Source organism: Podarcis erhardii, assembly GCF_964252035.2.
Source record: "Podarcis erhardii genome assembly, chromosome: 2".
Lineage (NCBI taxonomy): Eukaryota > Metazoa > Chordata > Lepidosauria > Squamata > Lacertidae > Podarcis > Podarcis erhardii.
Window position 1 is genome coordinate 89,377,146 of NC_138498.1, and position 26,353 is coordinate 89,403,498.

Consider the following 26,353-nt stretch of genomic DNA (forward strand, 5'->3'; position numbering starts at 1 on the left):
AGCAGTAATCAGGACAGAGGGGCAAGGTGGTGGGGTGGGTGCAGCGCTAGAGCCATTCTGATGCTCCCTTCACTGCACCCTTACTGTGCCAATCTGCCTCTCAGCTGGCAGCAGTGACCTCTACATTGGGAAACTGGATTTGACAACACTGCCCTGCAGGCTGCTTCTGACTTGTAGGCCATGGCACATTGCATCAGAGGCATGAAATGGATGCAGAAGGTGCAGGATGCAGAGATGCTTGGTCTCAGGTGCACTAAAGAATGCCCAAATTGGCAAGCATCCTGCAGTAGGAAAAAAAAAAGCTGCCATAATGGGTGCATTTGCATGAACACGGATGCTAAATCAGTCTTTGCCAACTTGGTGCCCGCCCAGTGCCGGATTTACGTATAAGTTAAACAAGCTGTAGCTTAGGACCTCGCTCTCTTGGGTGCCCCCCAAAAAATTTAAAGGGGAAAAAACCTGGATGTACATTTCCAGAATATAAGATAAAAAACAAATAAAATAAAACCTACATACAGCAACAGTGTTTTGTGTTGTGTAGGCTCCTATTTGTTATGTGGCTTTAGATACCTATTAGGTCCATAAATTACCATATAGCATATATTCAACACAAAAAACAGAGACAATTTGTTGTTGACAAAGGACAGCTGGACATATAAAGGGCCCCATTACCTTCAGTAGCTTAGGGCCTCATCAAACCTAAATCTGGCCCTGTGCCCACCTGATGGTTTTGGACTTCCACTTCTACCTGGCCGGGGCTGAATGGAGCCTGTGGCATTGTGGCAACCTCCCTTGATAAAGATGAGAGTGAGGTAACGTGACCAGATTTGGGTTCTTTGAAATTTAGACACTCCCTGTCGTCAGTAAAACTTGAGAGGTCTGATGTTATCTGTATGTGGTAGTGTTTCCTAATATCCAGCAGCAAGGATTTTTAATAATGTGAAGAGAAAATGTGTGGCCAGTTATCCCTCAACTAGAGGATCAAAGTAACGATGAGGCACTTTGTAAACTGAACTGGAATTTCATTTATACACTCTTGATAAGGGTTATAGTGTAATGGTTACTTTGATAAGGCACAACCCTTCGTTTCAGTCAAAAGCTCTTTATAGAGAAAGTTAAGAACTTTACGTAAAACTCTCACTTTAACTTGTTTCTGAATAAATTGATTCCTCCTAGGATGGCTATTTTGTTCTACTAAGCCAATAAAACATACTCAGGCCCTTTTGGGAAAATCTTTACCTTCCCCTCAGGGAAATAATCAGGATTGCCCTGCCTAGCTAACCCCTTTCCAGGCTCTAATTTAATCCCAGTCTGATTCCCATCTGACAGTTTATTATCGTTGTTGTTGTTGTTACTACTACAATTTATTCCTGCCCTTCACCCTAAGGTCCCAGGGCAGTTTACAACAATAAAAACACAACATTAATACTAAAACACAGTATCACATACTTTTAAAATCTATTAAAAATCATTTATCTCTGTCTCAGCCCTAACTCAGCCCTTCCCGTCCCGGCCTGATTCCTATTTTATAGTCCATCCCAATCTGACAGTTTAACTGTCAGGTTCAAATTTTGAACTCTTCACTCCCTCTTCATTGATTGGCTTCTGAAGTCTTCAGGAGGCTGACGAAAGCTCTGTCCATCACAGAGCCTTAGTCCAAAACTTCAGAAGGTCACTAAATTGACAACTGCTGTGCTAAATGTTCCCTGGAGCACTAAAAGAGCAAAAAACGTAAACAGGAGAGAAACTACAGGGAGAATTACTCCTCATACAGATTTCTGCTTGTGGATTCTCAGCATGGGCTGGAGTGTTCTTGTTGTTGTGTCATGCCATTTCCCCCAGCAAAACCTTCTCTTTACTGCTGACAAACACCAATCTGTAGAAAACCCAGTCCCTGTTTTACCAACCCTGGACAAATCTGTCCATTTTGGTTTCTCTCAGTTTCTCCTTTTCCCAATCTTTAGTTCACTACACCTGTACCCCAGCTTGTGATTGACTGATTATTTTCAAAAGAAGCCCTCACAAAATTCACCAGCATTTTAGTGTGCATTTATCCTAATGGGCTTGCTTGCTGTTTCCCCTGATATAATGTAGTTTTGTGTGTTCACAGTTTTGTCCACACTTTCCCCTAATAAACATTGGGGGGAGGGGGCCTGGAGAACTGCACCACAAAATTCAGAAAACAGCAGATTTCAAAAGATTTCTGCTTTTTGGTTCACATTTTGTTTTGGGAAGTTCAAAACCAAACCCAGCTTCTCCCTTGCCCCTCCTTAGCTAGCCCCAAAATTAAAGAGGCATTAACTGGGATAAGGGCTATGGAAACAGAGATTGTTGGCAAGCCACTTTGCAAGATGACAGGCTTGATTGGATCTGTGGCCCACCACTCATTCATTCATCTCCTTAACTAGTTGCTGACCAGGTCCTCAACTATGCAGCCTGCTTTCTATCATGTTTGGCATTTTGCCCTTGGTGGACCATAACAGAACTGTACTTGAGAAGGACATGTCTCTGTGGTAAAGCATCTGCCTTGTGTGCAAAGGGCAGCAAGTACAGTTCTCAGCATCTGCAGGTAGGGTTGGGAGAAAGCCCTCTATGAAATCCCAGAGAGCTGCTGCCAGTCAGTGTAAACACCACTGAGCTCAGTGGACAGTTGGCCTGACTCAATACAAGACAGCATCCCAAGGACCACCTGTTTCTATATGTACCAACTTCATTGTCCTTTCAGTCCCAAGCAGAAATAACTTTTTATTTCCCCATGTTGGAAGATGCAGTTTAAATGCTGCTGGTTGTTTTATGCTACTTCTTTTAATTCTGTGTCTTTTAGATTATTATTTTATTTATGTTTTAATGGTTCTGTGCTTTTAGTATGCCACCCTCGTGAATACAATTGAAGAGCAGTATGAAAATGCTTAAAATAACTAACCAACCTCTGACTAGGGTTCAAGTCGCAACTTTACTTTGCTTTCTCTGTCCCCCACCCACACAATTACCTCTCTTTCTCTCACAACCGCATCACGTGCTTCTCACAGGAGCAAAGCAGAGGTGTCTGCAGCTAAGGATGCAGTTCGTCCACCAGAACCTTGGGCAATTTCTCTTGCTGACTGTCCGGTCGTGCTACACAAAATTATGTCTAAAAATGGAGATGATTTATGCTGCAGGTGTGTGGTGAAGATCCCGTTAATTACAGACTTGGAATTTGAAAAGTTTATTACTGCCCCAAGAGACCCTGATCAGGTCATTGTGATCTGTGTGATCTCGCCTCAAGATCATTCCTACTCCCCTTTCTTTGAGTGGTCCATTGAAAATCTGTACATACAAATGCAACACGGCCGTCCCTCACCTTGTATTCAGGTAAGCTAGCTGCTAAACATGTGCGTGCATGTGCACACACGCGTGCACGTGCACACACACACACACACACACACACACGTTGTTTTGGTTGTACATCTGTGTTTGTATTTTGTGAGCATAGGCATGTTTCTGGAGCGTATAGAAGCTGAGAATAAGATAAACTCTGAAACATGAGGGTGGAAGCCAAAAGGAGACCTTCTAATGGTTGGGTGACCCCTTCTATTCTCTGCACCAAAAGCTCTTTGTCACTCCTCTCAAAATAGATAAAGCTGCAATGTTATGCCCACTTTCTAATCCCCAATAGGCACAATGGAACTGCAAAACATCTATAGAATTACACTGTAAATTAAAGTCATACAAATAAACAGCTTCTGCTTATTTCCTTATTTGATTCACAACACCCTATCAGTCTTTCCTTGTCACAAGAATAGGACTACTTTGGTACTTAAACTGGATTTTGGTGAAGCATATACACACCTTAGATATGAGGCCCTGTTTACTTGGCTTCTTTTCACTAAAGGTATTGGACAGGCTCCCTGTCATTTAGGCAGCTCATGCGCACACAGACACATATTGCCTGATGAGAACATGCCTTGCTAGAACAGACTGCCAAGGCCCATCTGGTCTACTATTCTGCTTCCCACGGCAGCCATCTTGTGGCCCACAGGCAGGGCAAGAAGGTGAAAAACAGATCCCCCACCAGTTGTCCTCAGAATTTGGTATTTGGTGGTATTTATTTCCTCTGAATATAGAATAGCAATTTAGCAATGTGACTGTTATGTATTTATCTTCTGTGAATTTCTCGTATCCCTCAAGAAAAATGGACACAGAGGTTAGAGGGCTTTATATTTTGTTACAGGCACAGGAACTCCAGCCACAACATTTTCCCTCCCCACAATGATCCCTCCAGGCTGTGATATTGTTTTGCAACACATTCATTTTCAGGGCCTGTGCCAGTATCTGTCATCCATGGGCAGTTGCCAGGACCACAGCATCTCAGCAGGGTTCTTTGCTGATGTCTGCCCTGGACTTGCCTTAAAATGTTTGTTTGACCAGTACACAATGGTTGGATCTTGCTGTCATTTTAGTTCCCCACAATGTGCCACATTAATGCTACATCAGCACATTGTGAGAAATCAAAATGGAGGCTAGATTCAGAAGCCTAGTACTCCTTAGAGCACTGTTGCTGTTGGACTTTGCCTCAGTTTAAGCTACCAGGGCATGGCAACAGTTGAGGTGCCTGCAGTAGATAGATATCAGTCTCAAACTGGCTTTGGTGACTTTGGAATGAAGGAAGCAATGTATGGCAAATCAGTCCTTGGGGAAGAGAAGAAGAGTTTGGATTTGATATCCCGCCTTTCACTCCCTTTAAGGAGTTTCAAAGTGGCTAACATTCTCCTTTCCCTTCCTCCCCCACAACAAACACTCTGTGAGGTGAGTGGGGCTGAGAGACTTCAAAGAAGTGTGACTAGCCCAAGTTCACCCAGCAGCTGCATGTGGAGGAGCGGAGATGCGAACCCGGTTCCCCAGATTACGAGACTACCGCTCTTAACCACTACACCACACTGGCTGAGATGTGGGTTCAATGGGCTCTACGGTAAAGCTGATAATCTCAGCCTTTCTCATAGTCTCTTAGCAGTTTATATTGCCAATGGCTGGAATAAGTCTCTGCTACAGGTTCTCCCTGCTTTCAGTCAGGTTTTCAAACAGTGGGTGGGAAAAGAGAATGAAAAACACCCTACTCATATGCAAGGAAAACAGAGAGGTCTGCTAGAGCCCTCACTGTCTCCACTTCATTTGCCTGCCTGCTGGAGTTGGCAATATTTAGTTCCTGTGCTAGACTGTTTCTGCTTCCTAGCATCAGAAACGTTACACATATTTGATTGGTTAGAACAGAAACCCCCAGGACCTTTCCAATACACTGACGGTATCACTTGTTCCATTCCCAGTGCAAACATGATCCCTTCCGCTTCCTGAGATATGATCTTGAGTGCCCTCTAAACAAAAATCCTCCTCTGCTGGTGCAGAAGCATGCCGTTGTTCCTGGAATGGTGGTAGTAAGTATCTGGTCTTTTTCTTCTAGCAAAAATTCACAGACACACAAACTTCTAATAAATGAGACCCCACAACCTTTTGAGGAGTTCACTAATGCTTTTGCTGTTATAAATTTATTATAAGGTGCCACTAGACCAGGGGTGCATTTTGGTAATATGGTGCCCTGGGACAAAATTGGGTGGCCCCCCAAATATTTCTTTTCATAGTATTTCCTTTTGGTACAGTTGATCTTTTCAATAGGTACCCATATAAATATACTGTAGCTGATTATGTGGCTCCTTAGCTCAGCACCCTGTGCAGGGGAAGTGCCCTATATCCAGTGCTGACGAGACTCTTGGTTGACTTTCACAGAACTCCCTAGTATGTTTAGGGTTGTAGTCCTAGTTACATAACGATTATGCACTGTATTCTCAATCCCTATAAATACACTGTAAAATACCTGTCTCCTCTCTTTGGTTTCTTTTCCAACAGAAGATTTAAAAGCACTCTTTCCGCTTGATTTAATCTCATCATCTGACCTGTGAACTCAGCATCATGATCTGTTTTAATATCTGTCTATATATAACAAGTGAGCAATAGAGCTTGGAATTCAGTTGACTCCCCCAAACCTCATGTTTTGTGCAGAAAATGTGCTACTGTGTTGAATGACTGGGGCTCCACTCTACTTATTCCTACAGTATATTGCTCTCTTCTTGGGAGCCTTAAGCACATAAGGAGAGATGTTTTTTATTTAGACCCATTGACAGAGGCGCCAAATCAGATAATGAAAGCCTTTCTGTGCTCTATTAAATGCTTGTAAACCGCTGACCATGGAAGTCTAACACACTGGGTAGTCAAGTTCAGAGTTTCAAAGGATTTGGAGGATATTATTCATTCCCTTCAGCACAGAAGAATCTATTGGCTGACTTCACCCTTGCTCTGTCCCAGTGCAGTTAATCATATTATATACCACTTTGAAGTACAGGCAACATTGATTCTAATAGCAGGAGAGAATATTTTAACTGCATAAAAATGGGGGTGGAAGTGAATCAGAGGTGGGGTGTGGGTCACTGGTAAGAACTTTGATTCATCTCAGCAGAAGGCTGGCACCCAAGATTATCCACATGGGAAGAAATAGTTAAAAGAAATGGTGGGAAAATAAGGTAACTTTCTCCCCTCTTCCACAATATTGTTGTGATCATAATTAGTACTGACATAATTAATCTACTCTTTTCAACTTTTTCATAGATGTATATTATCCTTTATACCCCAGATTTAATTTAGTTAGCTCTGAATTCACCAGAAATTTAAGAACCAAGACCCTTTTAAAAGAGCTAGATCCTATGCATGTCTGCTTGGAAGTAAATGCTATTGTTGTTGTTGTTGTTTAGTTGTTTAGTTGTGTCCGACTCTTTGTGACCCCATGGACCAGAGCACGCCAGGCACTCCTGTCTTCCACTGCCTCCCGCAGTTTGGTCAGACTCATGTTTGTAGCTTCGAGAACACTGTCCAACCATCTCGTCCTCTGTCGTCCCCTTCTCCTTGTGCCCTCCATCTTTCCCAACATCAGAGTCTTTTCCAGGCAGTCTTCTCTTCTCATGAGGTGGCCAAAGTATTGGAGCCTCAGCTTCATGATCTGTCCTTCCAGTGAGCACTCAGGGCTGATTTCCTTCAGAATGGATAGGTTTGATCTTCTTGCAGTCCAGGGGACTCTCAAGAGTCTCCTCCAGCACCATAATTCAAAAGCATCAATTCTTCAGCGATCAGCCTTCTTTATGGTCTAGCTCTCACTTCCATACATCACTACTGGGAAAACCATAGCTTTTACTATATGGACCTTTGTTGGCAAGGTGATGTCTCTACTTTTAAGATGCTGTCTAGGTTGGTCATTGCTTTCCTCCCAAGAAGCAGGCGTCTCTTAATTTCGTGGCTGCTGTCACCATCTGCAGTGATCATGGAGCCCAAGAAAGTAAAATCTCTCACTGCCTCCATTTCTTCTCCTTCTATTTGCCAGGAGGTGATGGGCCCAGTGGCCATGATCTTCGTTTTTTTGATGTTGAGCTTCAGACCATATTTTGTGCTCTCCTCTTTCACCCTCAATACAAGGTTCTTTAATTCCTCCTCACTTTCTGCCATCGAGGTTGTGTCATCTGCATATCTGAGGTTGTTGATATTTCTTCCAGCAATCTTAATTCCGGCTAGGGATACATCCAGCCCAGCCTTTCACATGATGAATTCTGCATATAAGTTAAATAAGCAGGGAGACAATATACAGCCTTGTCGTACTCCTTTCCCAATTTTGAACCAATTAGTTGTTCCATATCCAGTTCTAACTGTAGCTTCTTGTCCCACATAGAGATTTCTCAGGAGACAGATGAGGTGATCAGGCACTCCCATTTCTTTAAGAACTTGCCATAGTTTGCTGTGGTCGACACAGTCAAAGGCTTTTGCATAGTCAATGAAGCAGAAGTAGATGTCTTTCTGGAACTCTCTAGCTTTCTCCATAATCCAGCACATGTTTGCAATTTGGTCTCTGGTTCCTCTGCCTCTTCTAAATCCAGCTTGCACTTCTGGGAGTTCTCGGTACACATACTGCTTGAGCCTTCCTTGTAGAATTTTAAGCATAACCTTGCTAGCGTGTGAAATGAGTGCAATTGTGCGGTAGTTGGAGCATTCTTTGGCACTGCCCTTCTTTGGGATTGGGATGTAGACTGATCTTCTCCAATCCTCTGGCCACTGCTGAGTTTTCCAAATTTGCTGGCATATTGAGTGTAGCACCTTAACAGCATCATCTTTTAAAATTTTAAATAGTTCAGCTGGAATACCATCACTTCCACTGGCCTTGTTATTTGCAGTGCTTTCTAAGGCCCATTTGACTTCACTCTCCAGGATGTCTGGCTCAAGGTCAGCAACCCCACTACCTGGGGTGCACAAGACAGCCATATCTTTCTGGTATAATTCCTCTGTGTATTCTTGCCACCTCTTCTTGATGTCTTCTGCTTCTGTTAGGTCCTTGCCACTTTTGTCCTTTATTATGGCAATCTTTGAACAAAATGTTCCTTTCATATCTCCAATTTTCTTGAACAGATCTCTGGTTCTTCCCATTCTGTTGTTTTCCTCTATTTCTTTGCATTGTTCGTTTAAGAAGGCCTCCTTATCTCTCCTTGCTATTATTTGGAAATCTGCATTCAATTTCGTGTATCTTTCTCTATCTCCCTCACATTTTGCTTGCCTTCTCTCCCCCGCTATTTGTAAGGCCTCATTGGACAGCCACTTTGCTTTCTTGCATTTCCTTTTCATTGGGATGGTTTTCGTTGCTGCCTCCTGTATAATGTTGCGAGCACTCTGTCTAGCAAATCTAAATCCTTAAACCTGTTCCTCACTTCCACTGTGTATTCATAAGGGATTTGATTTAGATTATATCTTACTGGCCCAGTGGTTTTTCCTACTTTCTTCAGTTTAAGCTTGAATTTTGCTATAAGAAGCTGATGATCTGAGCCACAGTCAGCTCCAGGTCTTGTTTTTGCTGACTGTATTGAGCTTCTCCATCTTTGGCTGCAGAGAATATAATCAATCTGATTTCAATGCTGCCCATCTGGTGATGTCCACGTGTAGAATCGTCTCTTGTGTTGTTGGAAAAGAGTGTTTGTGATGACCAGCTTGTTCTCTTGGCAGAACTCTATTAGCCTTTGCCCTGCTTCATTTTGCTCTCCAAGGCCAAACTTGCCAGTTGTTCCTTTTATCTCTTGATTCCCTACTTTAGCATTCCAATCCCCTATAATGAGAAGAACATCCTTCTTTGGTGTCACTTCTATAAGGTCTTGTAAGTCTTCATAGAAATGGTCAATTTCAGTTTCTTCAGCACCAGTAGTTGGTGCATGAACTTGGATTACTGTGATGTTAAAAGGTCTGCCTTGGATTCGTATCGAGATCATTCTATCATTTTTGAGATTGCATCCCAGTACTGCTTTCGCCACTCTTTTGTTGACTATGAGGGCCACTCCATTTCTTTTGCGGGTTTCTTGCCCACAGTAGTAGATATGATGGTCATCCGAACTGAATTCGCCCATTCCTGTCCATTTTAGTTCACTGATGCCCAGGATGTCAATATTTATTCTTGCCACCTCATTTTTGACCACATCCAACTTACCCAGGTTCATGGTTCTTACATTCCAGGTTCCTATGCAATATTTTTCTTTACAGCATTGGACTTTCCTTTCGCTTCCAGGCATATCCGCAACTGAACGTCCTTTCGGCTTTAGCCCAGCCGCTTCATCAGCTCTGGATCTACTTGTACTTGTCCTCCGCTCTTCCCCAGTAGCATGTTGGACACCTTCCGACCTGAGGGGCTCATCTTCCAGCGTCATAACTTTTATATGCCGGTTGTCTTTGTCCATGGAGTTTTCTTGGCAGGGATACTGGAGTGGCTTGCCGGTTCCTCCTCCAGGTGGATACGTTTGGTCAAAACTCTCCACTATGACCTGTTCATCTTGGGTGCCCTGCTCGGCATAGTTCATAGCTTCTTTGAGTTCTTTGAGCCACTTCACCACGGCAAGGTAGTGATCCATGAAGGGGTATGCTAATTACTTCCAAGCAAATGCTATTACTTCCAAGCAAATATGTTTAGAATTGCAACCATAATATTTGCATGTGACATGTGCAAATAATCTACATAATAACTGGCTGAATATGGATGGGTGCCAGGCAGCAGCATCTGGTGAGCATTCCCTTGGATTATTTTATTTATTTACTGCATTAATATAGCTGTCTCGTGATGACTTCTCTGAGTGGCTCGCAAAGCAAAAAATTAAATAAAACGCAACACTAAGCTACCGTATAAAGCAATGAAATGATAACAAATTAATTTAAAAAACTGAATTGAAATACAATTAAAAACCCAGTCGGTAGCATCCACTGTAGTCTATGCATTGCTAACCTTGGGAATACTGCTCTGTGCTCTGTGTGGCGCTATCCTTGGGCCTGGTCCAGAAGCTCCAGTTAAGTGCAGCAAGAAGCAACAAGACTGCTGGCAGGGGCAGGTGGCCAACAGCATATGGCATCTCTGCTAAAATACCCTCTCTGGCTGCCTATATGCTACTAGACCAGGTTCAACTTTCTTGTATTCATAAGCAAAGCCCTGAACAAGTTGAGTCCTTAAGGACCACCTGAGCCATTAGAATCTAGCTCAGTCACTGAGATCATCCAGAGGAGCACTGTTAGCTGCCCCCTCCCCTGCAGACCTGGTCCACCCATGAGGCATGGTGAGGTGACCGCCTCAGGCAGCAGGATCCATGGGGGCAGCAGATCCTGATGTAGATCTTCACTCGCCCCTTTGTTCCTGATGCAGATCTTCACTCAACCCTTCTTTCCTGGTGGGGAAGGGAGTCTCATTTTCTGGTTCACCTCAGGCGCCAAAAGGTCTTCGGCCAGAAGCTTCAACTAGAAGTCAGACATTTATTCTCACTAGTTCATTGCTGAGGAATACTCTTCTAGCTAGACTTGCCATACTCCCAAAGGGGAAAATCTGGACAAAGTTGTTGACCTTTTTTTTTCTTGGGGGGGGGGGAGTTGTTGAGCTTTTCTTGAAAGGGATTTTTAAAGCATTTTCGCCCTAGTTGTCATATGTCTAGGTTTCCCCAGATATTTGCTGATTCATCGATAATCCAACCAGATGCCATTTTGACACTCCAATTCCTGGACATATCTGGGAAAATCCAGACATATGACAGCCCTACTTCCAGCAGAAATTCAGCACACATCCTCACAGCTAGTTTTCAGACATCTCTTGAAGACCTCTTTATACTGACAGGTCTGTTCAGTTGTTCAAACTATTCCAAGATGAACCAGCTATTTTTATGATTGTTTTGTATCTTTTTTATGTCACATTTTATTGTACTTGTATACTGCCCTAATATTTTATGTGATGGGGTGGCCTATAAATATTTTTATAAGTAAAAATAAATAGATCCATGCCTTTATCCTGAAAAGGATTGTTTCTTTGTATCAAAATATTGCCTTTTGAAGAGCACAAGAATAGAAGGGTTCTTGTACTCTTGCAGGCTGACTCCATATGAAGAATCAAGCATAGAATATTTATTTGGCCATCTTAGTCTGCACACAGGGGGCAAAAACCGGATTATAAAATGACTCAGAAGAACAGTAATATCTGGGGTGTTTTTATCAGCTGGAAAGATTTGTTGAACACACTAAGATTTGTTCTTCCAACCTGAAAGAAATTGTAAATTGCAACCCATGGCCATAGACCATCTATGCACTGTCAGCCATAATATACAGAGGTAAATTAATGAGTGCACAGAGACTATTTTTCTTCTCTGGATAGAAATGGGCAAGCCCAGCAGGTGTATTTGAGACTGCCTTGTCGATATCTTATGGCTGTGACATTCACGGGGTTAATGAATCATTCTGGTGCCGACTACATATGCAGACTAAGGCCCCATCTGTAATATACATTTAAAGCAGTCATGGTTTATCCCAAAGAATCCAGGGAACTGTAGTTCAATCAATCAATCAATCAATCAATCAATCAATCATTTTATTTGTATACCGCTTCCCAAAGGTAAAACCATGTTCAAGGCGGCTTACAACATATAAGAAATTACATAATTACAAACAAAATAATCATAAAAATAAAGCACATGACCAAATTAATCAAAAAGTACACAACAATTTCTGCATAAATCTAAAATAAAGATAAAAAACAATATCAATGACAGCAACAACTCCCATCTGTCCAGCTGGGGATTTGTTTTTTTTAAAAAAGGAAAATAGTGAATACCACCTGAAACTTCATTACTTCCTACGTAAAGGTGACTTTTAAAACTTAGTAATACTGTGCTTTCTATGGCACTTGAAACAGTAGCCCACTAGAGGGAACTGCTGATGCTCTGAATGGGCAGAGCTGGGAAGAGAAGAGGCTGCAACTTACAGCTGCCAAAGAACTTTGGCTTCACAATGAACGCTTTGTTCCTTGCACGGAAGCAACGCTAAATCACACAGGGCGAGCATGTGGTTGCCAGCCACCCATTTCCTATAGGGACCCTTACCATTTCCGAGCCCCTCCGTCCCACCTCCCTGATCTCATATCCTTGCCTCCTCAGGCCTTCCACCCACACCCCTTGTTCTCTCCGTGGCCCCTCCTAGTTCTCCTGTGCAATTCCACATTATGCCTTCTCTCCTGGCTCATGTGCCTGTTTCTGTGGCCTGCCACGCTTTCTCTCCCACCCACGTCTCTTTCCTCTCTTACCCTCTTCACCCCTTCCTGGCCAGTCAGCCCTTTGAGACTTTCCTTTCTTGCTCTGACTTAGAATCATAGAATCTTAGAGTTGAAAGGGACTCAAGGGCCATCTAGTCCAACCCCTGCAATGCACCCCCTCCTTCTTCTCCATGAGCACTCCACCTAGCCTCACTGCCCATCTCTTGCTGTTCCACTTATCTGCCTAGTGGTGTTGTGCCTTGCACACACCACCCCCTGTCCTGTCTTAAGTCTAGGGATACTTACCTTTTACATGTTTATTTCAGGTAAATGGAATCCATTTTATTTGGAATCCATTAAGTGAATGGATGTGGGGAGCTGGAAAAAGCATCATTGCTCCATCCTAACCTACATGCATTCATTTTAACCAGTACTGATATGCCCCCATACATATAGCGAGAGATGTAGAGAACTCAGGAAAGCTGATGCTTCTGAGCAAACAGCAAGGATAGCCAAGGTGGTGCCCTTCACATGCTGTTGGACTTTAGCTCCTATAAATCCCAGTAAGCAAGGTCAGGGATGATGGGTGTTGTAGTCCAATAACATCTGGAGGACAGCAACTTGGCTACTTTTGCTGCTCCCCTATCATGGATTCCTTTGCCCCATATGAACATCAGTAAGGCACTTGCAGTGTCCTCTCTTTGACCTCCACCTGCTTTTGAACCTTTTCTATCCAGCATGATATGTCCATATTCTGTAATCTTATTCTTGCCCAATGAATTTTCCTTTACAGTGTACGCTTTTTTTAAAAAAATAAAAAATAAACCACTGTACTGCATTAGTAGCAAGGTAAGGCCAGCTTATTTACTCTGAAGGGCTACACTCCTCTCCAGTCTGGAGGCCGAAAGACATTCTGCTGCACAAACAAATTATCTTCTCCTCTGTGCTCCCCTGCTGCCCAGAAAGCTCAAGTTCCATAATAGTTTTGACACCCTTTTGTAATAAGAGCCCCCTATCCAATAGCACATTGCCTGCAGATATGTACATTACATATTGCTATTGCTGTACATTGAATAGAAATATTATTTATTTGTGTATATGAATCTATTACAAAAACAAAACAAGTTTTTTTAACTGGCCCTAGGTAGTAGGGAGGCATGCCCACCATAAATTTTAAAATTAATTACAACAAACCCTCCTTTAAAAAAGAAAAGAAAAGTGGATTCTTTGCCTTGTCATAGCAATATTGCTGTAGTTCTTTTAGCCGATAATGCTCCCGCAAAACACACAAACACACACCAAATAGTTTTAAAATACAGGACTTTTGGCAATTTAATCTTCTATATATCCAAGAGCGAGCCGCTGAACTTTGCTGCAACCACACACACCTACAGAAATGTGAAAATATGTCGCTGTCTTGATATCTGGCACACACAAAAAGGAGCTGGTAACCTCCTGTGATTTGTGGGGAATAGGGGTGTGGTCAGCAGGCACTGCCTGCAAGGGACACAGCAGCCGAAAAGGGTTTGCAGTAAGCCTTTCTGTGGTCAGGCTGTAAGACCTGTACTGTTTCTGCTTTCCCAAAGTGAATGATGTTTCATTCAACATCAGGAGTGTTAAGTGATGTGCAGGAAGTGTGTGTGTGTGTGTGTGTGGAGAGAGAGAGAGAGAGAGAGAGAGAGAGCGCTGTCAAAGCCCCTTCATGTCTGGATGAAAACATTTAAGCCTCCTGTGCATAACAGGAAAAGGAAACCATTTGGTCCAAGTCTTCCAACTCGCTTATATATATATATTTATTGCAAAGCATTTTTGTTCCCCTCCTTCCTGCCTGTTTGTCAACAGATGTATGCTGGAGGGAAGCCAGTGTTTGGGGGCTGTGTTTTCAACGGATACAGCTTCAGCAAGAAAGACCTGCTGAAGCAGATCAACCAAGTTTGCCTTGACTGCAAGATGGGCCACTTCCTGCCACAGAGCTTCAAATTTAGGTAAAACAGGAAGTCCAAGGGAAGGGGAAGATGGGAATGGGGACAGGGGAAGCAGTGTCATGCAGAGGTCTGTGTTTGCAACAAGAACTGGATGAACTGGTGCACTGTGACCAGAGATGAGCTGTTATAAGAAGAACAATGTGCCCACAAACTCCATTGTTAGCTGTTCTTGCTGCTAAGTATATAACTAGAGCAGGGGTAGCCACAGGGGTACCACCCAGATGTTATTTATGTATTTATTTCATAAAATTTATACACCACTTGATAGTAAAAATCCAACGGACTACAACTCCCATCAGTCTCAGCCAACTAGGCCAATGGTCAGGGATGATGGGAGTTGTAGTTAAAGAACATCACGGGGTACCATGTTGGCAACTCATGAATGAGATGGATAATTTTAAAAAAGAAAAAAGGTTGAATTCTAAATTCTTCCTTGCTGTGTTTCAGGTTCCTAACATTAGGAACCTGTTGACTGGTTAAGTTTTTAGAGTTGCATCCAAAGCTAGTTCACAGAGTTAGTGTTTGTTAGCTCATTATGTTAGTGGGCATGAATAACTTAGGTTTCTTAATTTCAATTAGTCTACTTTCAGTAGAACTTGGAAGTCAGTTGGATACTTATTGTTGCTTATTCAACTGACATGTAATCAATGCATTATGTGTACATAAATCTGCATATTACCAAATCTTTAATAGAGACTCATTTGTTAGCCGGTTGAAGTTTCCATTAAGAATGAGCGAAATGAACTTTTGGGTTAATAGACTTACATCACTTAGGAAAGGGCACCATCATTTTCTTTTTCACCCAAATGTCAAATGCAGTTCAGTGTATGCATGTGTGCCACACTGGGGCAAATTTTTTTCCTTATTTCACAAGTGAACTAATGGAGCCTAAGTAGGTGATGACTGACCTGGAATGAGACCTTGGGGTCAAAATGGATAGGTCAATGAAGATGTCAACCTAATGTGTGGTGGCTGTGAAAAGACTGAGTTCTATGTCAGGGATCATTTGGAAATGAAATGAAAATAAAACTGTCAGTGCTATAATGCCATTATACAAATCTGTGGTGAGAACATGCTTGGAATACTGGGTACAGTTCTGGTTGCCTCACCTCCAAAAGGATATTGTAAAGTTGGAAAAGGTTCAGAAAGGGCCAATGAACATAAGCAAGCCCTATGGAACAAGCAAAGCAGGTGTATATAGAGAGGAATATAAGATTATTAAGTGTGGAGAAAGTGCTACCATGGACTGTAGTAAGGGGCCACCAACTTGGATGGCTTTAAAAGATGATTAGACGAAATCAGATTTGTGTAAGATAATGCTGCCAATGGCTATGATGGCTGCATTATAACTCCACTATTGGATGCATTATGTCTTTGAACGCTCGTGCTGGGAATCATAAGGTGATGGTGAGTTCTATTGCACTCAGGTTCTGCTTGTGGGCTTCTTGAAGGTATCTAGTTTGCCACTGCAAAGCATCTAGTTCGCCACTTGACGGACCTTTGGAAAATAAGCAGAGAGAAAAATAAATTTGAGATTTGCCCATCCATACCCCTTACATATCTCTTAAACTTGTAGGGGTCAATGTCAGCGTAACAGACTGAATTACAACACAAATTCCATCCATTCTTTCTTATAGCCACTTTCCCTTTCTACTCCTTCTGCCTTCTCATCCCCTTTTCATGTGTAATGTGGCTTTGGAGCCTAACTTCCCTTGCACAAAAGAAACAGCGCATGTTCGCAGAATGGGGCTTCCGCAGCCCTCTTGAGAGTCTGTTGTTGATGTTTGAGGGGGAGCTGTCTGCCCCCATCTTGTTCCCTTTCCTTTCCATTATTCCCAGCCCATCTCTGTATGACTCTGCGGTGCTGTGTATTTTCCATCCTACTCTGTATTCCAGTTGCATGTCCTATACTCTATGGACAGCCCAAATTGAGGAAACTGAACGAAAGACACAAATGCATCAAGTGGACACATGTTCCCCAAATGTGCTTAATTCATTTTGAACTGCCTCTCCAACCCCACCCCTGGAATTTATTCTGGAACTAGTGACGTGGCCTTGATTATCCATCAGCGATGTGAGGCTGTCCCTACCTGCCAGTCCTGTGCTTTGGTGCGTATTATTTTATGTCATGTGGGCGCCTTTAGCAGCAACTCCAGCGCCGAGCAAGATTTACAGTCTGTTTTTAGCAGCTCAGGAGACTGGAGGAAGAAAGTCCATTCAAAGCATGTGCTCAATGGATGGATATAGCATCAGATCCACTACAGTCTGTTAAACCATTTGCCAGGGGTGACTAATGGCTGTTCATTCCTGTGGTATTCTCTGCAGTCACGTTCAAGAAGGCTAGAGTCTTGTTACTGGAGCGACACTGATATCTGGGAGCAACATGACTTCATTCTGTTCTTCCCTCCACCCCATAAACTAGCTGCTGTTGGAATTTAAACTATAGCACAGTGTCAGATTCCTAGACTGTGGACTCTGACTTTGCTAGAAACTCATTGTCTTTGTGTGTAGGAATTCTAAGAGTGAGATATTTCACATCCTAAATATATGGCACCACTTTTGTGTTCCCTCTACTTTGAAGTACTTCGAAGCACACATACACACAGTGCCAGGCATCTCAGAGTCTTTAAAGAAAGCAGGCACAACCCATTGTTAAGCCCCGTTGAAATAAATGGGACTCAAGTTAAGTCATGTCCACCCCATCATCACTTTCACTGGGATTTAGTCATGATGACTAATGTTTTGATGGATTGTGGCTGTGGAGTCTAGGAACTGATCCATTCCCTGCTGATAACAAGATGCCTCTGTGTGAACTGGAGGGATTAGGAAACCCTTTATGCGTCACTGGAGCTTGCTTGTGATTTTAACTAACATACACTGAAGAATGAAGTATAGATAAGAGGGGAAGTCAGGAAGCATTTTCACCCTGTTTGCAAATATCTGTTTTCTCTGTAAAATAATCGAAATATCGAAAGAAAGGAAGTGGGATTTGGTGCTTTCAGTGCAATGTTTTCCTTCATGACTTCTTCCATGAACATATGTAGGATCAAGGTCCTGTTTGCTTGGTTAATTTTTACAATCACTGACCAATGAATCTAATCCTATCTCTAGAAGCACAGCAATATTTAATATATTCATATAGACTATACTCATTGATATATCCACATATGATCCACATATATTCATATATCATATACACATTTTTCTATCAAGTCTTGGCAATATTTTCCAAGAGGTGGTAGTTATAGACATTCCTTATTTTAAGAGATCTGATATCTAAAGACCACCTGAGCCATCATCAAACAATATTGTATCGGAACTAGCACTTTCAGTAATATAGAGAAAACATGTGATAGCCTCTCTTTTTATTGAAACTCTGTAATGGTAACATACCAAGTCCTCCCCCCAAAAAACCTTTGTATTACAGGTCTAAATTCTCAACTCATCCATCTCAAGACAGCCAGTGCTAAGGGAATCTATTACTGTATTGCACTTTGCTCAATAGCACAGCAAAACTTGCTCTCTGTTCATAGCAAAGTGGCGTAACTGTATTTCATCTACCAGCTTGAAATGAGCCCTTTCTGCAGCCTTATTCAGAACTCCTGATGTCAGGACAAGGGGTGGAGTTCATAGACTCATAGTTGGAAGGGACTAAGAGGATCACATAATCCAAACGCCTGCAATGCAGGAATCTTTCCCCCAATGTGGGGCTCGAACCCATGGCCCTGAGATTAATAGTTTCATGCTCTACTGAGTGACCCTTTAGGCCAGTGCCATTGATACCACCCATGCAGCACCCATGGCGGGGGAAAATGAGAAACCAGCTTCAGGGAGAGTAGACATGTATATGGACTGGAGTCCAGGAAGTCAATCAGCTGGGTGTAAATTAGAGAGGATCACAAATATTAACAAGTGGAGAGGAAGATCAATGGATAAGGAAGAACTGGAGGCCATTTGGGCAAAGATGTGAAATTGGAGAAGGCTATGGCCAACTGCACTTTCCTCTTTCGTATAGGCATTAATGTGGATGAACTGGCAGTGGGGGAGCAATAACACATGATGTGCATGACTTAACTTTAATTCTTGCCAAACATATTTTGGCAATTAATACTTTTGTTGAGTTGAGGGTCAAAAATAACTGCAGGTGTGTGAACAGTCAATGAGAGGAGTTGCATAAAAAACAACAACCAACAACAGTCAAATGATCATGTCCGGAAACCAAGAGGAGTGAGAGTAAGGCCAACAAGTTAGCAACTTGCAGATATTGTTGAGTTGATGCTATTTATTATTGTACAGCTTACCCTAAGCAGGGTAATGATCTGAGTCCAACCAATGACTCACAGATCTATGAAAACATAGCAGCTGTGTTCCTTTTTGTGCCTGCCACTATGAACTGCTCAGGGTTGGGGGCAGGAAAGCAGGCTGATGGCCTGTCAAATAGGATGCATTCGACATAGCAAAGGAATGCTAGAAAGCAGCAGAAAGGAAAGTCTGTTGTTCAAAGGTCAGCAAGACAAAACTCTGGCACTGGCTTTCAGGAAAAGTTGAAGGTAGCTGAATTTGTTACAAGGAGCACCATTTTTTAAAACACGCACACATACCACATTCTGTCCTCTGCTCAGATGACTAAGTGTTTATAGTGAATAATCAATATATTTCTTGCTAAAACAAGGCAGTTCATAGGAGTGAGAGGAAGTTACACACAAAACACTCCATCAAAAGACAAACAGGCAAAACAAGTGAGACCAGCAACAAAATGTTACAGTCGGGAGTGTTCCTGTATCTGTTCAGGATTCCACCTGGGTCATGATTCATGTGCCAGACCTCTGTACCACAAAGTGAATAGTAGGAGTGCAGAAACTGCTCTTTAACACAAGAGAGTCTCGTTCATGCAGTCTTCATAGTACTGCTGTGCATTAAATGCAGAGCTATGGGGGTTGCACACGTGGCCCTCCCCCTTCTAGTAGGGATAGACAAGCCTGTCAATATTGGTTTATCTCTGTTTCTCATGTTTCCAACCTTAAATTCAGTTCTCCATATTTCCATATCTGTTTGCAATTTTAGACCCTCATGAAAATTCACCAGCAGATTTATCCTAATCCACACATTCTTGCAAAACATTTTCCTCTAACATTATGCATTTTAATGTTATTTTCACTTATATGCATTTTAATGCACATTTTACCCTAGTGAATTCATCTTTAATAAACATTACTGACTGGAGAACTCCACTGCAAAATTCAAAGAAGAGTAGATTATGATTTGCATATTGTCTGGGGAACAGTGAGTTAGGGAGATTTTCCCCTTTATATGTGAACTGGAACACAATTTCTCCCCATTCCTATCTTCTAGTGTTAAAAAAGCCAGTAACTGGAGCAGACAAGGGGTGAATTGGTGGCAGAAGCCGGAAGAGGGGCACAGGAGTAGGCCTGGGACAAGTGGAGCACAATGTGTTATATGTTGAATCTTGATTGCTGGTTCAGACTCCATGCAGGTTATATATACAAGTTAAACAACAGGGTTATATAGAGCACCCTGATAGGTCTGTTAATTCTGCAAAGTTTCTGCTAGTCCAAGGGAAGTGAAAGAAGGAAGAGTTTTGTTTGCGCTTAAGTGAACAGTGCACAGTTACCGTATTTTTCGCCCTATAGGACGCACCGTCCCATAAGGCGCACCTAGTTTTTTTGGGGGGGAAATAAAGGCGGAAAAAATTATTTCCCCCCCCCCAGGTGCGGGGCTGGGGCGGGGGAAGCCCAAGCTTCCCCCGACTCCAGCCCCCAGAACAGGCAACTCTCCGCAGGCCGTGGGAGCCCGGCCCCAGCCTCCCGCACCTTGCCGAGAGCTGCGCGAAGTCTGGGCGCGCTGAGCTCAGCGCGCCCAGCCTTCGGCATGCAGGCAACTCTCCGCAAGCCATGGGAGCCCGGCGCGGGCTCCCACAGCTTGCGGAGATCTGCGCAAAGCCTGGAGAGCGAGAGGGGTCAGTGCGCACCGACCCCTCTCGCTCTCCAGGCTTCAGCGAAAGCCTGCATTCGCCCCATAGGACGCACACATGTTTCCACTTCATTTTTGGAGGGGAAAAAGTGCATCCTATGGGGCAAAAAATACAGTAATTCCCTGAAAGAATACAACATGCAGGATGTGGGCAGCTGCCTCCTGCCTAATTACTTTCTTGACTGACGTGAGACAAAACTGTACCCATTGCCTTGGCTCTGTGATTGGCACATGGTCTTTGTCTAGGCCAGCTCCAGGTTGGCATGGGCCCGCAGGGTGGACAGCTCTGGCTCCTCTTGCCCTCCCATCCTCTGCCTTATGTCTGCTACTGGTGGAAAGGCAAGCAGGGCGGGACAGCCCCACCCACAGTGGGCAAGGAGAGGAAACTGCAGTAACAAAACCAGTGCCATGGGTGGAGGAAGCAGAAGCTGTGGCATGGCTAGCAAGGTGAGGAGGGTGGCAGGGAGGTGGTACAAGGTTGTTGGCAGCTGCCCTGCAATGCTGCCTGGTGCCATCGGGCTTAGCATCTGCTATATCATAGGAACATAAGAGGTGCAGGCCAGTGACTCATCTTTTCCAGTGTCCTCCTCTCATAGTGGCCAATCAGATGCCTATGTGAAGCCCACAAAGAGGACCTGAGCACAACAGTGGAGGTAGAACATAGTCAGTGGAGGTAGAACAACAGTGGAGGTAGAACATAGTCACCATAGTCACTCATCCTCCATGAGTTTGTCTGTGTTGGTAGCAATCATTGCTTCCTTTGGGAGCGAGTTCCATAGTTTGATTATGAAAAGGTCTGTCCTGAATCTTCCAACATTCATATTCAATGGATGCTCCCGAGAGGAAGAAAAACCTTTCTCTAACCACTTTCTTCACACCATGCATAATTTTATCCACTTCTATCATTGCAGCATACTCCCTTTAGAAATGTGCTGCAAATGTAGCAATTTGGAGAATGTGCATTTGAGTGTCCTATGAGATGCCCCTCTGCTTTTTCCTTACATTTTGTTTTCTGCAAGCGAGACAGTTAGAAACCTGCTCAAGATTAACTTTGATAGCTGTGGGCTATGAACAAATGTTGTAATGGAGGCTGAATGTGCCTCCTGGGTCTGCTAATGCCCAGCTTGCTGTATGTCCGTACGGTCCAATAGGAAGATGTGTAATGCATTTGGCTGTCTTAAGCATCCCGGACAACAGAATGTAACAAGAACAAAATTGCCTTGCTAATAAGGCCTTAAATCCAGAGGAGGCTAAGGAACCTGGGTATTCAGTGTGTCTTTCAGTTTGTGATGGATTGTGGATTGCACATTTATTGTAAGTAAGCCCCTGCCTTTCTCCTGGTCTGCATAATCGGCCGTAATAAATTATCGGGGAGCCACAAGTCCCCATTCCTAAATTGCATTCACGCTTGTGCAGTTGGTCAACGTCTCTGTCCATTGCTGTGAATAATTGAGTGCAGTGACACACACTGGAACTTTGCTAATAGTTAAAATGATTTTTGAATTAAATCAAGTAATGGAAGAAACAAGGAAACGGCCTGTAAATCATGTCCAGATCCCAAGGCATTTGAACCTTTGCTGCTGCCTGTTTGGAAGTTTTTACAAACAGCCCTTGACATATATTGCTTTTGTGGAGTTCCCCAGCATGAACCCCCTCCATCCCTTCGAAATAAAGAGCAGCACTTGAGACCTGTACTCTGAGTTGCTAGTAGGAGATTCTGTACAAAGATCTTGGCAGCACTGTGAAGGCACAATTTATTATTCCTCCTGCACCAGTGCTAGGACTCAAGCCCACAACCTCAGGTATTGACTTCCTCTGGTGCTGTTGCACTGATTCTCCCGTCTCAGCCCACATATGATGCAGTCAGATTGCATCTCTAGTGTAGGTGGGGAGAGGAGCTGGACTATTCCTGTCCTTTCAGTGCAGTATACGTGACGGAGCTGGTCCAGAGGAGAGGTTCCGAGTATAGGATCAGCAGCCCAACATTATTTCTGCCACTGAAACAAATTGAAAGGACTGTGGTCCTAGGCTTTTCAAATATCCTTTGAAAAAACCAGAGAGGGTTAATCTTTTCATTATGGCACTCATTTCTTAGCCACACTTTATCACTCCATCACTAAACCTTTCAAGCAATGGTATTTACTTAGCTGGATTTTCTAGCTCACTTTTTCCCAAGGGCTTGGGAAATCAATTGCACTAAAATCAGATTTTATTCTTTTTTAAGAAAGAGGAAGTGCTATAGAAATACCAAAATACAATTTCAGAATCATATCTCAGGGTGGAAGAACACACTGTGTGAATATACATCTAACAAAAGTCCAAGAGGCAGCTTCAAGAGGTGGATTTGGGATGGAGAAGCAGTGTGTGGTGTGTGTGTGTAGTGTATGTGCAGCTTTCCAGACCTCAAAGATTTCACCCAACTCAACTGGGAATGGTCCCTCGCTCATTAAATTGCTACCGGTTGATGCACATTTATATGAGCCTGTTCTGCTGCCAACACAACTATATCACTCTATTCAGTGATGTACTTTGGATATATATGATCCCTGTTAGCTGTTTTCTAGTAGCTGCCTTACAGCTGTAATCTGCTGGGCTTCAGCAAGCAGTCAAGTTTATGGTTTAAATGTATCTCTCCACCAAAAATATTTGAGAATGAAAAATGATGGAGCTAATATAAGAGAATTATGAGCCAACTTTCAGGCTTAGCAAGAGATCCGTGTGCAGGTGGGCCTTTTAACAGGCTCTGCTGAGCACTTCGTTATGTGGAGCCATCACCCCAGTTTGCTATAAAGAATTTTTCCGTATTGCTTTTGCCGTTTCAAAATTAATTTTCTTGTAAAGCCACACTGCCTTATCTTGAGGTGAGAAGCAGTGTAAAGAGAAAGTAAGAGCTGTAAAAGAAGGTAGTTAGGGAAATTGCTAAGGTTCATGGGTACTGGGCTGACTCACTTGTTTCAGCAGTCCTATTTTTTATAAGCTTTATTTCTACTGCCCCTTTAATGTACCTTTCAACTAATACTGTCCTATGGAGGAACTTCCTTCCCAGTACTGTACAGCTGTAACAAGTACAACAGAAATTCAGAATCCAGGAACTTTAGTCACCACTGCTTTTATACTATGAATCATGGAGCCTTGTTCCCAGTAGGATATTGAGCAAATCCACCAGGTTAGATTAAGCATGGGGCTCCTGTTTAAATCAGATGATCCCAAACCAGTAGCGTAATTCATTCTGTTCATATCAAGCATTAAAAAATTGTTTGGAGAATTTTTATTGGTGACTTGCAGAAAACTAATTTCCCTGATTATAGAAGAATTGCTAGGGGAAACTTACAAGTAATGCTGGATGGAAGAGTCAATCTTCTTCTTCTTCTTTGGTGATCATTCATTTGTCTTCCATGAACACAGTCTTAACGGTGTGTCCATAGATGACTGTGGAGGCCAATTCTGGATCCACACGTCCTTCCAATGTGGGGACATAGGTTTCCGAGCAGGAGTTGATCATGGTGAGGGTTTGCCAAGCATGCCTTCCTCTTAGCACATTCCTCCCTTTCATCCTGAGTTCGAACACTTTCAAAGTCTGTGACAGGTGTTTAGTGACTGCAAATCTAGCTGCTAACACTCATAACCAGTCACACTAGCAAACAAATCCATCCCATGGTGCTTGCCAAGTCTGATGTTGCATTTTTGAACAGATGTTGTTCACTTCTGTGTGCGGCATCCAGATGTGTGCACATTTGGTGCCCTGTAATAATAGACAAACTTGTGAAAAGCCAGAAAAAAAATTCCTTCCAGTAGCACCTTAAAGACCAACTAAGTTAGTTCTTGGTATGAGCTTTCGTGTGCATGCACACTTTTTCAGATACACTGAAACAGAAGTCACCAGACCCTTCTATATAGTGAGAAGGTGGGGAGGGGTATTACTCAGAAGGGTGGTGGGATTGGGTGACTGGCAGATAGCTGTGATGAGCCTGTTGACGACTCTTAACGACTGCAATAGGTCTTGCAGGAAAAAGCAAGGGGTGAGAAGGTGAAAAATGGCTTTGTCATGTATAATGAGATAAGAATCCAATGTCTTTGTTCAGACCAGGTCTCTCCATGGTTTTAAGTTTGGTAATAAGTTGCAATTCAGCAGCTTCTCTTTCCAGTCTATTTCTGAAATTCCTTTGTAATAGAACAGCTACTTTGAGATCTTGTATAGAATGTCCTGGGAGATTGAAGTGTTCTCCTACTGGTTTCTCTGTCTTGTGATTCCTGATGTCAGATTTATGTCCGTTTATTCTTTGGCGTAAGGTTTGGCCTGTTTGTCCAATATAGAGAGCTGAAGGACACTGTTGGCATTTGATGGCATACACAATGTTAGATGATGAGCAATTAAATAGTCCCGAGATGGTATGTGTGATGTTGTTGGGGCCAGTAATGGTGTTGTCCGGGTGTATGTGGCAGCAAAGTTGGCATCTGGGTTTATTGCAGGCTCTGGTGCCAGTGTCCGTGTTAAGTCTGGTTGTAGTATTATTGTGGGTTAGGAGTTGTTTAAGATTGGGTGGCTGTCTGTAGGCAATGAAAGGTCTTCCTCCCAGAGCTTGAGAAAGAGAACTGTCATTGTCCAGGAGAGGTTGTAGATCTCTGATGATGTGTTGTACTGTTTTAACTTGGGAGCTGTATGTGATGACTAGAGGTGTTCTGTTATTTTCTTTTTTGGGTCTGTCTTGCAGCAAGTTCTCTCTGGGTATCAGTCTGGCTCTGTTGATCTGTTGTCTAACTTCATCTGCTGGGTATTTTAGTTCTAAAAAGGTTTGCTGTAGATCTCTTAGGTGAGAGTCTCTGTCTGTAGAATTGGAACAGATGCGGCTGTAACGTAGTGCCTGGCTGTATACAATGGACTGTTTGGTATGTTTGGGATGGTAGCTAGAGGCATGTAGATATGTTTGTCGGTCAGTTGGTTTACGGTATAAGGTGGTGTCTATGCGCCCATCCTGTATTTTTCTAGTAGTGTCCAAAAAATGTATTTCTTGCATAGATTGATTCATTGTTAGGTTGATTGTGGGGTGAAAATCATTGAATTTCTGGTGGAAGGTGTCCAGGGTCTGTTGGCCATGTGTCCAGATGATAAAAATATCGTCAATGTATCGCAGGTACAAGAGAGGTTTGAGTGGGTAGGAGTTTAGGAAACGTTGTTCTAAATCCACCATGAAGATGTTGGCATACTGTGGGGCCATGCGGGTGCCCATTGCTGTGCCGCTGATCTGAAGGAACAGGTCATCACCGAATTTGAAGTTGTTGTGGGTAAGGACAAATTGGCAGAGTTTGGTAGCAAAGTCCGCTGTGGTTTTATCTGAAATGGTGTTCCTTATAGCTTGTAAACCATCGTTGTGTGGGATGTTGGTATACAGAGATGCCACATCCGTAGTAGCTAGTATAGTATTGTTGGGAAGATTATTTAAAGAAAAAAAATGTAAAACATAGGTGGTGACATATATTAAATTAAACAGATTAGAAATGTGGCGTCCTGGCAAGCATTGAACTATAGCATCCCTACCTTCTTACAGATCCAGGTCACAATACAAATAAATAAATGGGTAAATTTGGAATATCCAATTCATTTTGGTGCTAATAGCTTTCTTTGTCCCTCTATCACTGGTCTTCAGACTGGCCCTGTTGTTAAGGCGATGAGCTAAGTTAACATATTAGAGTAACATAAAGATGAATCTTTGCCAAAATATATTTCTGTGTCACCTTCTCTCTCAAAATTAAAAGACCTATCTCTTTAGCGCCATAAATT

General features: G+C 42.9%; 1 protein-coding gene and 1 long non-coding RNA gene across 14 annotated transcripts in view; one reads left to right on the forward strand and one right to left on the reverse strand.

Annotated features, from left to right (window-relative positions):
• LOC309337351 overlaps nt 1–1,567 on the reverse strand; it is a 37,971-nt gene extending 36,404 nt beyond the window's left edge. For 3 of the 4 annotated variants that reach the window (XR_014154188.1, XR_014154189.1, XR_014154190.1), the window contains exon 1: nt 1,450–1,560. This is a non-coding gene — a long non-coding RNA (uncharacterized lncRNA). Of the gene's footprint in view, nt 1–84; nt 282–1,449 lie in introns of all 4 variants that reach the window. The other variant, XR_014154187.1, reaches the window with a different exon arrangement.
• The window catches only part of LOC309336567 (uncharacterized protein C3orf20 homolog), a 59,343-nt gene that overhangs the window by 25,366 nt on the left and 7,624 nt on the right, over nt 1–26,353 (forward strand). For 9 of the 10 annotated variants that reach the window (XM_081852532.1, XM_081852528.1, XM_081852526.1 and 6 more), the window contains 3 exons: nt 3,030–3,351; nt 5,301–5,408; nt 14,441–14,583. In XM_081852532.1, the coding sequence (XP_081708658.1) occupies nt 3,030–3,351; nt 5,301–5,408; nt 14,441–14,583 (573 nt within the window). The remainder of the gene's footprint in view (nt 1–3,029; nt 3,352–5,300; nt 5,409–14,440; nt 14,584–26,353) is intronic. The other variant, XM_081852524.1, reaches the window with a different exon arrangement.